The sequence below is a fragment of the Dermacentor andersoni genome, chromosome 5 (genome assembly GCF_023375885.2).
Source record: "Dermacentor andersoni chromosome 5, qqDerAnde1_hic_scaffold, whole genome shotgun sequence".
Taxonomy (NCBI): Eukaryota; Metazoa; Arthropoda; class Arachnida; order Ixodida; family Ixodidae; genus Dermacentor; species Dermacentor andersoni.
In genome coordinates, this window is record NC_092818.1 from 7536885 (window position 1) to 7551708 (window position 14824).

The following is a 14824-nucleotide window of genomic DNA, read 5'->3' on the forward strand; positions in this document are numbered from 1 at the left end:
TGGCGCTGTAAAGTTATTTCATTAATTCGAAAGAAGGTTTTGCAGCAGGAAAAAGGTTGCTATTCCAGGTAAACGTGTCTTTTTCTCACAAGGTATATAACCAAACTGTTAATGTGTGAAGTTCGTAACATATGAATGGATTTTGATTCATCCTTTAGTAATGCTTCTAAAAGAGACTAAAAATGGCATGTGACTACCTCTCAAATCTGCATATCATGCACATACGTGCATGAGTGGTACATACGTGCACCTAAGTGGTAGTTCCATGCAGTGCCGCACTCTATATAACCCTTCCTTTAAGCAGCATTCGAACTGGTGGCTATGTTTTCAGAAGGAGAAGTGCACTTGACACTGTATACGTATGTGTGAATTCGGTTTTCTTTGTATGTGTTGGCTCACGGACACAAACAGTGCAAAAATCAGTTGTACCATGAGGCTGACGACGACGTCTGCTGCTAGAAATGCTGCACTTCATCTTTTATAATACTTCATAAAATTTAGAGCAAAGCTAGCACATAAAATGATCAAGAAAACTAACTGCTGTTATAGCTGTTTTCCTCAAAGGAAGCTTGTCCTTTATAGGCTGTGTTATTCTGAGCTCTCCACTGATGTTTCAGTAGCGTTATCCCTTAGTGAGCGAGAGCTTGGGTGCAATTAATCATGGTAGTGTTTAAATGGTCTTCTTATTATGTGCATTTGTTCCGACAAAGTTGTCTAGATTACTTCATTGTGCAGTGTGCAGCTTATGAAAGCGTCAGCAACTACTGAGTTGCTAACATGCATATGTATTTCTCACTATGCAGGTGGCACTCAGCTGTACCACTGCAGTGCTGCGGAAATTGCCAACTCCAGTGGCTTTGCAACAGCTGTTTCACAGCATGTCGGTATGTGCTAATTTACAGTTATGTTAGGATGGGCTAGTATTATGGACCACTGCTACTCTGTATTGTGACAGATCCACATGATAAGTGATGTAGTGGGTACAGCGAAAACCTTTCAATATTGTACTATAGCACATAGAAAGGCTCTCTTTTCGTCACTGGAGCGGGGGAGAAGAGCATGCAGGCATTCTTGAATGTAAATATATTTAAAAACATGACACGCGCGCCACACACACACACACACACACACACACACACACACACACACACACACACACACACACACACACACACACACACACACACACACACGCACACGCACACGCACACGCATATATATATATATATATATATATATATATATATATATATATATATATAATACAAGGAAAAGTTCTGTAGGTCCGGTGCATAGGTAGTTGAAGAAACGAAGGAGCACACACTTACGAAAATTGCAATTTTAATGTGTTTTTTAATGGTTTATTTTTAATGGTTTAACGTTTCGGCCGTGGCACGGCCTTCATCAGAAAAACACGGATAACTGTGTTTATCTGTGTTTATTCTGACGAAGGCCGTACCACGGCCGACACGTTAAACCATTAAAAATGCAATTTTCGTAAGTGTGCTCCTTCGTTTCTTCAACTATATATATCTATATTTATATAACAGCGCAAATGTATACATTTTGCGCTGTTAACAGCAGGATGGAAAACCAACAAGCCCAAGCTGCTATTCTAGCAGCGCTTGTGGTGTCTTCTTGTCTCGTCTCTTGTATACATTTTGCGCTGTTAACAGCAGGATGGAAAACCAACAAGCCCAAGCTGCTATTCTAGCGATTCTACACTGTAAACGAAAATAAACCCGCCTGGGAAATATTTACTCCTAGGTATGGGAGCAAAACAGCGCCATTCCCTCGTTTCACTCCGCTGGCTAGCTGCGGGAGTATTAAGGCGACATGACGCGATTTTACTCCGCTTAAAAATCTTGTTCTCCCGTGAAACTCCGACAGGGAGTTTCGAAAAACTCCCCTCCGCCGAAACAGGTTGGTCACGTGGAGCTTCCCATGAGGCTGTGCACCTCGGCAGCGACCGGGCGCGTTCGGAGGAGTCGGCAGTGCTCATGGCTGACGGTTTGTTTACGTGTGTGAAGTGTCGTTCCGTGACAGCGTTTCATCAATTTGTTTCCCGTATTTCCTTCCAGAAAGTGTTATAGGCATGCCTGAAGCTCACTGTATCTCAGCTTCAAGTACGTTAGCTCTGATCACTTTGCTGACAACGACGAATGCAAGAGCAACGTTTTCAAGTGCGGAAAAAGGCTTAGGTATACCTCGAAGCTGCTCACTGGCTCGTGATGTCGGCTCAGGTTCTGACTGTGTTCTCGTGCTGCGTGACCCTGGCTTGTGTTCTTCAGTACGTGAAATACGACATTTATGTCCTTTTGGGTACATGCTGACAACGTCCGGTGTAATGTTTGAAAGGACCGCGTAGCAATGGCAACAGCAGCCACTGTTCGAGCGACGACGTCCGTGGTCGCACATGAATGGCGTAGCCAAAGTTCGTTGCGGTGCTGTGTTGCCAGTGAGAAAGACCGGGGTGCAAGCAACTGTTTTTATGTATCTGTGAACGGATATTCTGGCCTGAAGAAAAACGGTAGGACATAAGTATGCGTACTGTAAATAAAGCTTCTTATTGAGCGATATGGATCGAATTGTTATCGCGCACATAGGTTTTGGTGACGTCGTTGCTTCCGATATTGCATTAACATTACTCTCTATCCGAGACATTGATTTAGACGCATGCCCTACTGGCTCCGAGTTTAAGGATTCACTCGACAGATCAGCGATGTAGCTCCTTTTCACAACCGAGAGATTGCTTGGACGCAGAGCAAGTACTGCGGTGTATAAAATGTATGACTGCGCATTTTTCGGTGTTACGTCGGCTGTTGCGGGTCATGCTCAACAATTAATAAATTCTTGCTACGCTACCACTATTATGCACAAAGTTAATTTTGCCATGAAGCACACGCACTTACATTTTTCTTGCTTACCGTAACTAACGCACTACTATTTAGTCGCGAACACCGACAGTGTGCGAAGTCGCTTCAGCACTTACAGAATGGCATGATAATTTTGAAAAATTACGCCATTAACTTTTTTCTCTCACTATTTTGAATTAACAGTTTTGTGTTGATTAAGGTATTCTGTTAATTTCAGAGTGAAGATCTCGTATGAACGAGCATGTGAGTCGTAATTCTGAAAACAGAGCAGCTGCTCCCCAGGCGGTTTCGAGGCACACAGTATCGTGGCTATATATGCCGGCACCGCTGCTTCTTGAGTATCGCGTGTACGTGGGATGTCTTTTAAAATTTCTGCATTGGGCGTTTTTGAAATATTTATGTACGTCATGATATATATGTGCTTTCATTGACTTGTTTCGTTAAATTTGACGCGGTCTCTTGTGCATATTTCCAAATTTGACCAGCAGCCTCTGTATGTAAAGATGTTCGTGCAAACTCACGCGATGCCTCTTTTTATACTCCCGTTGCACCTCGAAAAAACTCCGTCCATTGCAAAGCAATAAATAAAGAAATGACAAAAAACTCCCATAATTCCACGCAAAAATTCCGCTCGCACGGAGTAAAAATCCTACTCCGATTATACGGAGCATAATAAACTCCGAACTGGGGGGTCGCTAGAGGACAAGCATTATACTCCCACCTCGGAGTTATTTCTGTTTACAGTGTAGCCAGGACTTGGCTAAGAGTGTAGCTGGGCGAGTTGGTACAGCTGCATAATAAATACACACAACGCGCAATAAACAAAAAAGCACGGACGAAGAATAGAGTCGAAACACGAACGCTGACTCCCGACTAAAGGTTTATTGCGTTTAAACACCCATATAAATAGGAAAAACACACATGCGTACACCCGCGCACCATACACTCCCTCAAGCAAAAGCAAAGCAAGAAAGGCGAGCGCTAAAGCAAGAAGTCAGATCATTTTAACAATTAGACGCTTCTAAAAAACGTTTTTCTTTGTTGTGTAGTGCGAGTGACGCCTGGTTTACGCACCTGTAACCATGTTTACTGAATAGTTAGGCCTCTGAAATGAGGCGGGACTTTTCATTTTTGTTTGTCAAGATTACGCGTGGCGCTCAATAACGGGCTTGCAACTGCAAGCTGCACAATGGGTGCCCAAATGTGATAGACCAGCCTTCTTTATTCTGGAGGAATGTTCTGGGAACCTTTTGGTAATACACCTGCACGTCCGGCCGATGTAACAAGATCCCCATGACGGGGGAATCTCGTACACAACATTGCTGCGGCACGCCACAAATTTAGGTCTTGCTTTACCTTACACGAATTGTGCGCAACCGAATATGACATTTGTGCTCGTGATTGCACAGCCTGGCACAGACTGGATAATTTCTTTGGACAAGAAAAAGCAACTCTAACATCATAATGGTTCGCGACGTTTTCGAGGCCATGTGCCAGCCTATGTACATAAAAAATAACTGATGGTCTTTTGCGATCACCAATGTCATGTCCACCGCTTGCTCTTTCTCTGCTTTCTAACCATTTCGCCAGTTTTTGGGCAGTCGTCCTGATTGTGTGTGCGGGGTAACCAGCCATGGTTAGCCTGTTGACTTGATCCCTAGCCCCTTCCAGCAAGCGGTGCAAGACAGGGAGATACCATTTTTTTTACCAATTTGCTGTTCCCAAGTTGTATGGCAGCAATGGCTTCACAGAACGGGGCTAGGGTATCCAGCACATGATTTTGCAAAAACCTTAGGCTCAGATCTAGAAACTGAAGTGTATTATCTTGAGGTAGTTCAGTGGTAAACTTGAGTCCCATTCTATTTTCGGAAAAAACCTTCAGTATGTTGACATACACTTGGCTAGACTCAGTATTATCTACCACAACGAATCATCCACAAAACGGAATATTTTCATGGCCGAACCACAGAGCTTCTCCTAAACTTTTCTGTGCACGAAACCTAAAAATATGTTACTAAGAGCAGGGGCCACTTTTGCCCCCATGCAGACACCAGATTTTGTAAGTATAAAGCACTGTCCCAACACACCACAGTGCAATTCAAGTACATAGAAAGTAATTCAAGGCATGATTCCACGCTAATACCACACTCATCAATGAACCTTCTCTAATCATTTAAATCGCAGATACAGGCTTTCTTACTTTTTAATAATTCTATATGTGGCACTGAGTAGTATAGATCTTCAATAGCTATGCTGCAAGCCTTCCTATTTCCAGGGTTATGGTCTCTCAGAAACTCAATGATTGATTCAGAATTCGGAATCATGAAATGATCATCAAACCACAGACTCGACAAATCTGAACAACTGCCAAGAATTCCTTTCAGATACAATGGTTCGGAAAGGGATAGTAGGCTTATCGGTTTTCGCGCTTAAGAAAAGGTGAAGCTGGTGTTCTTTTGGCACTTTGACTCTTGACATTTTATCAGGACCTAAGTTCTGCAATAAGCTTACAGCCTTCGCAAATAAACAGGATGCCTTTTGCGAGGTTTTTAAAAATAATTATGCAGATGTACCAACTTGCAAAGCTAGCTACCGTACTCCAGTTCATTCCTTATACATCGGGCCTTTCTGGTAACTACACTTAGCCACTAGTAAGCTCAGTGTGAGCTAGTGTTGAGCAAACTATAATAGGTGATAATGCGACGACGTAAGTATTTAAGTGTGACATTGAAGGCAACCTAACAATGTAAAACTGTACACTGTAAATGAAAATAAACCCACCTTGGAGTTTTTAACAGGTGATATGCCATAAAACCTCCCATCCTCGAATATTTACTCCGATGTATGGGAGCAGTACAGCGCCATTTCCTCGTTTCACTACGTGGGCTAGCTCCGGGTCGTTTAAGGCGACATGACACGATTTTACTCCACTTCGAAATCTTGTTCTCCTGTGAAATTCCGACAGGGAGTTTTAAAGAGCTCCCCTCTGACGAAACAGGTTGGTCACGTGACAGTTCCCATGAGGCTGTGCGCCGCGCCAGCGACCGGGCGCGTTCGGCGGAGTCGGCAGTGCTTATGGCTGACGGTTGGTTTACATCTGTGAAGTGTTGTTCCGTGACAGATTTTCGTCAATTTTTTTCCCGTATTTCCTTCCAGAAATTGTTATAGGCGTGCTTGAAGCTCGCTGTATCTCAGCTTCAAGTGGGTTAGCTGTGATCACTTTGCTGACAACGATTAATGCAAGAGCAACGTTCTCAAGTGTGGAAAAAGGCTTAGGTATACCTCGAAGCTGCTCACTGACTGGTGATGTCGGTTCATGTTCTAGCTGTGTATTCGTGCTGCGTGACCATGGCTTGTGTTCTTCAGTGCGTGAAATGCGATTTGTATGTCCTTGTGAGTACATGCTCACAACGGCCGGTGTAATGTTTGAAATGACCGCGTAGCAATGGCAACAGCAGCCACTGTTCGAACGACGACGTCCGTGCTAGTCGCACATGAATGGCATGCTCCAAGTTCGTTGCGGTGTTGTGTGACCAGTGAGAAAGGTCGGCCTGCAAGCAACTGTTTTTATGTATCTGTGTACGGATATCGTCGCCCAAGAAAAACGGTATTACATAAGTATGCGTACTGTAAATAAAGCTTCTTACTGAGCGATGTGAATCGAATTTTTATCGCGCATTTTGGTTTTGGTCACGTCGTTGCTTCCGATATTGCATTAACATTAAGCTCTATCTCAGACAGTGATTTAGAAGCATGCCTACTGAAAATGCTTGAACGTTGAGGAAGTAGTGCTGTCTAGAAAATGTATGACTGCGCACTTTTCGGTGTTACATCGGCTGCTGCGGGTCCTGCTTACACTTAATAAATTTTTGCTATTACTATTCCTGCTATTACTATTGCTACTACTATATTGCACAAAGTTAATTTTGCGATGCAGCACACGCACTTACAATTTTCTTGCTTACTGTAACTAGCGCACTACTTCTTGGCCGTGAACGCCGGCGGTGTGTGCGAAGTCGCTCCAGCACTCACCGAATTGCATGCTAATGATGAAAAATTACGTCATGAACTTGTTGCTCGCTAATTTGAATTAACAGTTTTGTGTTGATTTAGGTCTTCTGTTAATTTGAGAGAGGCAGATCTCTTAGAAGCAAGGATGTGAGTCGTAATTATAAAAACAGCACAGATGCTCACTTGGGCGATATATATATATATATATATATATATATACCGCCAGCGTAGCTTCTTGTGTGTAGCGTGTATGTTGAATGTCTTTCAGAGTTCTGCGTTGGCGTTTCTCAAATGTTTATGTATGTCATGATTTATGTGGTTTCATTAACTTGTTTTGTTGAATTTGACGGGGTCTTGTGCGTAACTTTCGAAATTTGAACAGTAGCCTCTGCATATAGAAGTCTTCACGCAAACTAACACGATACTTTTGTTATACTCCCGTTGCTCCTCGGAGAAGCTCCGTCCAGCGCAAAGTAAAAAAAAAATAAAAAGGACAGAAACACAACTCCCATGCTTCCACGCAAAAATTCCGCTCGCACGGAGTAAAAATTCTACTCCGATCATACGGAGAAAAATAAACTCCCAACCGGGGGTCGCTAGCGGACAAACAATATACTCCCCCTCCCCCCCACCTGGGAATTATTTCCGTTTACAGTGTAGCCTGAGCTCGCAGCTGTGTCGCGTGTTCAGGCGACAGAAATATATGAATATTTAAAATTGAATGAACAGTGCTACTCTCAGTACGAAGCGACAGAGACAGCAACCTATTCCATTCATCCTATCTGAAATAAAAAGCAAACTCCACACTAAAAGCGGCTGTACCATCCCCAGAGTAGACACCATTCGGGTCCTTGGCATGTTCATCGAATCCAATGGCAGTAACAATACGACGCTCAACAAGCTCACAGCCAAGACTGAGAACATGATGAGACTCATCAACAGAGTCTCGAATAGGTGTGGAGGCTTAAAGGAAGACAACCTCCTCAGGTTGTTCCACGCCTTCCTCATGAGTCATATAGTTTATGTGGTAGCCATTCACAACTGGTATAACTACGAGAAGAAACGATTCAACACGCTCATCAGAAAAAGTATTAAAAAAGTACTAGGCATTCCGTTACGGGCGAGCACGGACCTCCTTATGCAACTAGGAGTGCACAACACATTGGACGAGATAATCGAGGCCCAGGAGTCAGCCCAACTGGCCCGTCTATCCTGTACCCCGGCTGGAAAGAAGATACTGGCAGTTCTTGGGATCAACCCTATCCTCATGGAAGAGCGGAAACATGAAATTTCAGAAAATCAAAGGAACAACATACGAGTTGCACCGTTTCCCCGTAATGTTCATCCTCAACACAACGTAGGCAGACGCAGGGCAAGAGCCCTCGCCCTCCTCAAGCGTACCAAGGACGATCCCTACTCGGCATGTTTTGTCGACGCAGCCCAATATGGACAGTCGTCTAACTTCGCCATTGCCCTCGTTGATCACAACGGACAGATAGTGAATGCGGCTTCCCTGAAGTGCTCAACACCAACCAGAGCGGAGCAGGCCGCAGTTGCTATAGCACTCCTAGACAACAGCAGATCACAAATCTTCACTGATTCGAGATCGGCGGTCAGGGCTTTCGCTTCAGGATCCATCGCTGAGGAGGCTCACAAGATTCTCAAGAACAAGACAATCTCTCCGCACACCATCACGTGGTTTCCGGCTCACCTCGACCCCCAGCTTGACTCGTTTCCCAATCTGAATGACATCGCCCACTCCCAAGCGCGCGCACTAACCCACCGCGCGGGAGCAGGATCGAGTTCAGACTCCGGGGTTCTCGAGTTTCGGGACATTCTCACTACTTTCAGCGAAATTACTACGCACTATAACCTCGGTAGGAGGACTTATCCTCCCCCTCACATCAAACTGGCTAGACCTCTGGCGTCCACTTTACGCACGCTTCAGACGATGTGCTATCCAAACCTGGCCCTTTTCCACACGATCGCTCCAGAGGCTTTCAGCTCTACTTGCCCCGACTGTGGGGCTGTTAGCAATCTCGCACACATGCTCTGGCGATGCCCCTCGTTACAGGGACCCAATCGCATCACAGAACAAGAATGGAGCTCTGCCATCCGGAGCTCAGAATATGCACGTCAAACTTGGGCTGTCCAGAGAGCCCACGATGCGGCGGTTAGGCTCGGCCTACCAGTCCCCACGTGGGAGCGGCCCGCAGCTCTGCCCTAGGGCAAGGCTTCTCAGGACCTTGTCATTAAAGTTCTTTGTCTGTCTGTCTGTCTATCTATAGCCCTGTTTGAGCCCCTTCTAAAGATGCACCAAAAAGGCGAATTCAAAGCACTCCTGCGGTTTGGACTGAATACTTCAATTTGCCAAGCAGGTTAAGTGATGACACGCTAGTATGGTGGGAGCTATTCTGCAAGTTGTATGCGCTTTGAAAATGTTTCATGCAGATACTTCACTGTTAAAAATTTGGTGCACAACTGCAAAAAAAAAAAAAAAAACAGCATCAATAGCTACTTTGCTCCCCCATGTATCAAGGGTCTGTGCATGTTTCGTAAGATAATCTATGATCATGATGATGATTGCTTTTTATTGGCACAAGGGCATCTAAGGGCAAAGAGCAGGATAATCCTTGAGTCATCGGCCGGTTTGTCCTACGTAATTGGTGCTGCCGGACTGTGGGATGTTGTAAACAGCACCAACCGTACTTCCTACGAAATCTAGCACATACTTCTTGATGCAAACTTCACGTCATGGCCTGGTCCTGTTAACGTTTTTGTACGTGCCTAGATTGCTCGGCGCTGAATATAATAAGCTAGTTCCAACTCTCCGAGCAATTTCCTTGAAGTGACAGCTGCCTTTGTATACAGACTGTATAACAGTCGTAGGCCTTCGCTTCCTTGAAGTTGGCTCACGTGAGACGTCACCCACATTCAGCTCCATTGAATGCCTCTTGGCGACGCATGCCAAAAGACAGTGCGAACGCATTGTTAAAACCAAACATTGTACTTGGTTATGGAAACTCCCCTCCACTTCGGTGTGGTACCAAGTGTTAAGAGTGCTCCCTGGTGTTCCTGTAGCAACAATATGCTTCAGTGTTCAAATGCACTAATAGGAAAGGCCAAAACACTTTTGAATGCGGGGCATAACTCCAGTTCGATGCTCATCACAGAAAACCTTCAGGCCCAGATAGCGGAGCACCAACCGCACCAACTTTCACCAACTACACTTTCAGTAGTAGTTTTCCTTACTTCAACATGCGTGGCACTTTGTAGGAGACATTAAACAGTTGCTCAACCACCTTTATTACTGACGTTTCACCGCCCAGAACACTGTCAACTAATCGTAAAACACTATCTGCTGTGAGAACCAGCATAGTAAAGGTATTCTGCTTCATTGGAAGCTTTCTACCCTATAACTTGAAGTAAGCCTACTAAATCGTTATACCCATTTAGTAGCCAAATAAGTATGAACAAATCACCCTATAGAGTGATTTGCTTTCTGCCTTCTCTACAGTGCTAGATGAGTTTATGGAAGTGGAAAAGCTACCACTATGGAAGTGGAAAAGCTAGCCTTCCATTTCTGGACGTAAGCGTTTTCTCTGGTGAGTGCCATATGCACTGAATATATTCCCCATGTTTTGAGGGTACTCTCTCTTCGCATCAGCATACTTTCTGGCTGTGAAGCTCTGTCACAGGAGCACCTAATAGCGTCCTCAACAAGTCGAGGCATCACCGAGTGGAGGACAACTTGCAGACCCAGGTCTAACATTGGCCTATACAGTGGGGTGACCACTGTTAGATCACATTCACAAGGTCTGCCATAGTCTCAAAAAGACTGCTAGGAGAGCTAGAACTTTAATTTTTCGCGTCAAGCAATCTGGGTGCAAAAAGATGAATCAGGCCAGGCCTCGACACAAATTGCGATGTCGCGAAAGGCACATGCATTCATCAACTGTGCGGTTGGTTACGGCACCCTGTGTGCGTGTGTGTGTGCGTGCGTGTGTGCGTGCGTGCGTGCGTGCGTGCGTGCGTGCGTGCGTGCGTGCGTGCGTCCGTCCGTGCGTCCGTCCGTGCGTCCGTGCGTGCGTGCGCGTGCGTGCGCGTGCGTGCGTGTGCGTGCGTGTGCGTGCGTGTGCGTGCGTGCGCACGTGCGCGCGTGCGCGCGTGCGTGCGTGTGCGTGCGTGCGTGCGTGCGCGCGTGTGTGCGTGCGTGCGTGTGTGCGCGTGCGTGCGTGCGTGTGTGCGCGTGCGTGCGTGCGTGTGTGCGCGTGCGTGTGTGCGCGTGCGTGCGTGCGCGTGCGTGCGCGTGCGTGTGCGTGCGTGCGATCGTGCGTGCGCGTGCGTGCGCGTGCGTGCGTGTGCGTGCGTGCGATCGTGCGTGCGTGTGTGCGTGTGCGTGTGTGTTTAAACAAAGGTCTTAGGCTGCGCTCGTGTTGTCTAGCCTTCTACCATCCTTTCACGCTGTCCCTATGTAATTTCATAGGTATCACATTCTTGCAGAATTTGCAGTTATGAGATTTATGCTTTGGAATACGATCAGAAGCTACCAAACGGATGACATAATCCATCTACACGTGTCGGTGTAGATAAAAGTTACTGTGCAGTTGTAGTAGGGCGTCATGTGTGCTTGTTTACCACTTCTGCGCTTTTATTTCCAAAGCTAGTGACACAGTTTTTCAAACTATGTCTGTGAAAACAGTACTGCATGTTGCAAGGAAATGTTACAACCCTTGTAGGCAAAGTTCGTTGTTCTGAGAGGTTAAAGAGGTTATAGACACTTGCTTTCGACTTGCTTTCTGCAAGTTTCTACACCATTTTACAAGGGTGATTCTTTAACTCCCGCGTGTGTCGTGTTCATGGCTCACTATGAAACTGTAAACAAGTATAAGCTTTATGCCATCCATTTCAGTAAAGATTTCATGAATATAATTAAGGAGACACGCTCTTTGAAAGAATTTCTCGAAAAAACATCGCAAAATTCCACCTGAGGGTCTCTATCTCTTACATCTGCTGTTTTGCACATGGCAATTGTAATAAAACTGCATTTAGTAGCTGCACAACACAGGCTCCATTTTGTTCTATCGCACTTCTTTAGTGGCTTTTCTCCCCCTGCCCCTAGCCTTGTTTCAACAACATCTGTCTGCAGGCCATTATAAAAATTGCTTCAACAATCTTGACTGATTTCAATAGTTTTTGCTAACATTCTCTCGTGTGATATAAAGAAAATTAACCTGATTAGCCTTACGTGAAGATGAATTCGAAATAATTGATTTATTATACTTGCTTGGTGGCACTGAGCTGTTTTTTTATCAATATAGTACCTCCAAATCACCTTTGTATTGCTGGGTATCAGTACAGATATGATTAGATATTCACAAGAAAGGATCCCCAATTTTCCACCTTCGTAGTGTAGGTTAGACAGCCACTACTTGCACTTCACAAGGAGCAAACGGTGGTTGCTAGGAAATATAGTTTTACTGAGAATTTTCATGCATGCAATATTGATTCTGTGTAGCATGTTTGTATTACACCATATATATCATATTTTTGATGCATCATGAAAGTACATGCTGTCATTGAATATCTGCGAGATCGTTAAGCAGGTTGACCGTATCTATTTAGAACTTTCAATGTCCTGGAGCACTGACTTGTTTGCAACTTAAGCTTGTGTGGTTTGCTGCTGTCAGTATAAGCCTAAAATCTCTTTTTGTTCTCCCAGGAAGAACGCAAGCATTGCAGAGGAGCCATTTGACCTGCCGCCACACTAATATTGTATTTGGTAAGTTCTATTACAGGTTTTATTTTGTGTACTATGTGCTATAATTGTGTGAAATGTGTTCGAAGCTTCAGTCATTAGGCTGTTTGACAACCGGTATGGCAATGCTTGGTATGGCAATATGGCAATTGCCATACCAAGACATATGGCAATTTAGACATCTTCACCATGCAGCTTGAGCTGATCAGTATGAAGACATTATGTAGGATAGGAAGACAAAGCATCAGTGGGCCTCTTTCATTATCAGTGCCTGCCAGTCCCGGAGTGCTCGGGATTGCTGTCCCGCATTCGATTTTCTCAATCAGCTTCGGAAGCTCCGCCCGCCAGTCCGAGAGCTGCCAGAATCGAGTTCGTTTTACTAGAAGTCACGGACTGTCTGCGGACTCTCAGAGATATCAGCAGATATTTTTTTCAGACATACACAAGTAGCTAGCAGACGGCGGCTGTCTTAAAGACGCGCGTGGGCCTGACGAAATGTTTTAAAAGTTGCTGTGTTAGTGTGTACTTTGCGCGTTCCTGACGGCAAATATCGTGCTTTTAGCTATCGCTTCCGTTACATCAGTGATTCCTGTCCCATCATGCGAGTTTTCACAAGTAGTCTAATTCCTGCAGCTTTAGCCCTTGTGTTCCTTAAAAGCGAAGCACAGCGATCAGGCGCAAATGCTTTCTTGATGTGTTTCGCGAAATCTCTCATGCTCATTGCTATATGCGTAGTAAACAGGTAGATTTCACTTTTCAGATGAGTGAAACTGGTGTGCGAGGAAGCATATCATACTGCATGTAGCTATTTAATGTTGTTAGCTGGGCTGGTATACAGGGCGTCCCACGTAACTTGAGCCAAACATTAAACATATGCAAATGCCACATAGCTGGACAGAACCGAGGTAATGTTGGTTGCCGTCGCTTGGACGTACTCAGATTCTTTCATTCCGCCTAATTAGAGAATCAGCCTTAATTAAATAATGAACTTCTCAAATATTATATTTAGATGAAAAGTGTCGATGAGAAAATTGTAGAGCAACATAAAAAACTTCCGACACAGCTTTCTGTTGCTCAAATACGTGCTACACAAAAGTGTTTTTCCTAGCATGAAAGAAGCTCTGTAATACACACGCAAAATTGCTGCGTGTAAAAGTCACACAGGACGAAAGGCGACGTGGCTGCGGCGAACGGAAAGATGGGCGACGTGTTTGTTGTGAACGAGACTGGTGTCCGCGCGGCGATGGTGAGCGATGGTATGGGAATGGAGTACGGGCATGTACTGTAATCACAAGTACGGGGCTCAATTTACAGAATTTCCGTTTCACGGAACTCACCGTGTTTCTTATTTGCAAAATACGGGCAATTCCATGATCACAACTATGGAGCTCACCGTTTTCCATTTAACGGAAGTTATTTTTACGGGCTGTCCGTTTTACAGAAACCCCGTTCTTCATTTACGAAAAAGTGTCCGGCGACGTTTTACTTTCAACTTTCACCGTAAACTGAAGAATTTTTTTTACAGTGTAAGCTATGACCGTGAGACAGCTGTCGTTATCGCATCAGAGCTCCACGGCTATGCGGAAATACATTTCAGCTGCTTAAGTTGCTCTCAAAAGAATAACTACAATTTTAAGTAACTTTATTATTATTACTTTAGGGCAGTCGTTTGTATTGAAAATTTGTAGGGCGTCACACTGTATCGCAAACCCATTTTTGAGAAATCCAAAAGCTCGCACGTAATTGGCGACACTTATCGTGTAAACTGAAGGCCAAATGCAGGCAACCTTCAGGCTGTCCCGTCAGAAAGAAGTGCGCGGCGAGTGCTGCGGCGGCAAGGCCGGCGTGCCTGTAGGCACGGCGTGCATCGGTGCCCCGACGACGCACTCGCGCCTGCCCGCGGTTTCGGCATTGCTTTGATTTACCGTTCTCAAATTCGACGATAAATGTAGCGATATGTCAGTTGTTTAAAAAGTGAGGGTGCAATAAAATTCGACTGCCATTAGTCATTCAAGCACTGCGCCTGAGGCACTAATAAACACTTAATTAATACATATTTCTTAATTTGACTTTTCAGAGTAAGTTAAGCAGCGCCAAATTGTTTCCCCCTCGCTGTCTACCTCGTATGCGAAGACGAAAGTAATCTCGCGGTGCTGTCTCCACTGTAAATCTGCACTGT

General features: G+C 44.9%; 2 protein-coding genes across 4 annotated transcripts in view; one reads left to right on the forward strand and one right to left on the reverse strand.

The window, feature by feature from the left end:
- Positions 1 to 14824, reverse strand: part of nab (NGFI-A-binding protein homolog) — a 941120-nt gene that overhangs the window by 796678 nt on the left and 129618 nt on the right. The window lies entirely within an intron of this gene.
- The window catches only part of LOC129384585 (uncharacterized), a 148470-nt gene that overhangs the window by 133228 nt on the left and 418 nt on the right, over positions 1 to 14824 (forward strand). Inside the window, exons 3-4 of the mRNA XM_055070103.2 lie at positions 804 to 884; positions 12610 to 12669. Coding sequence (XP_054926078.1) covers positions 804 to 884; positions 12610 to 12669 — 141 coding nt within the window. The remainder of the gene's footprint in view (positions 1 to 803; positions 885 to 12609; positions 12670 to 14824) is intronic.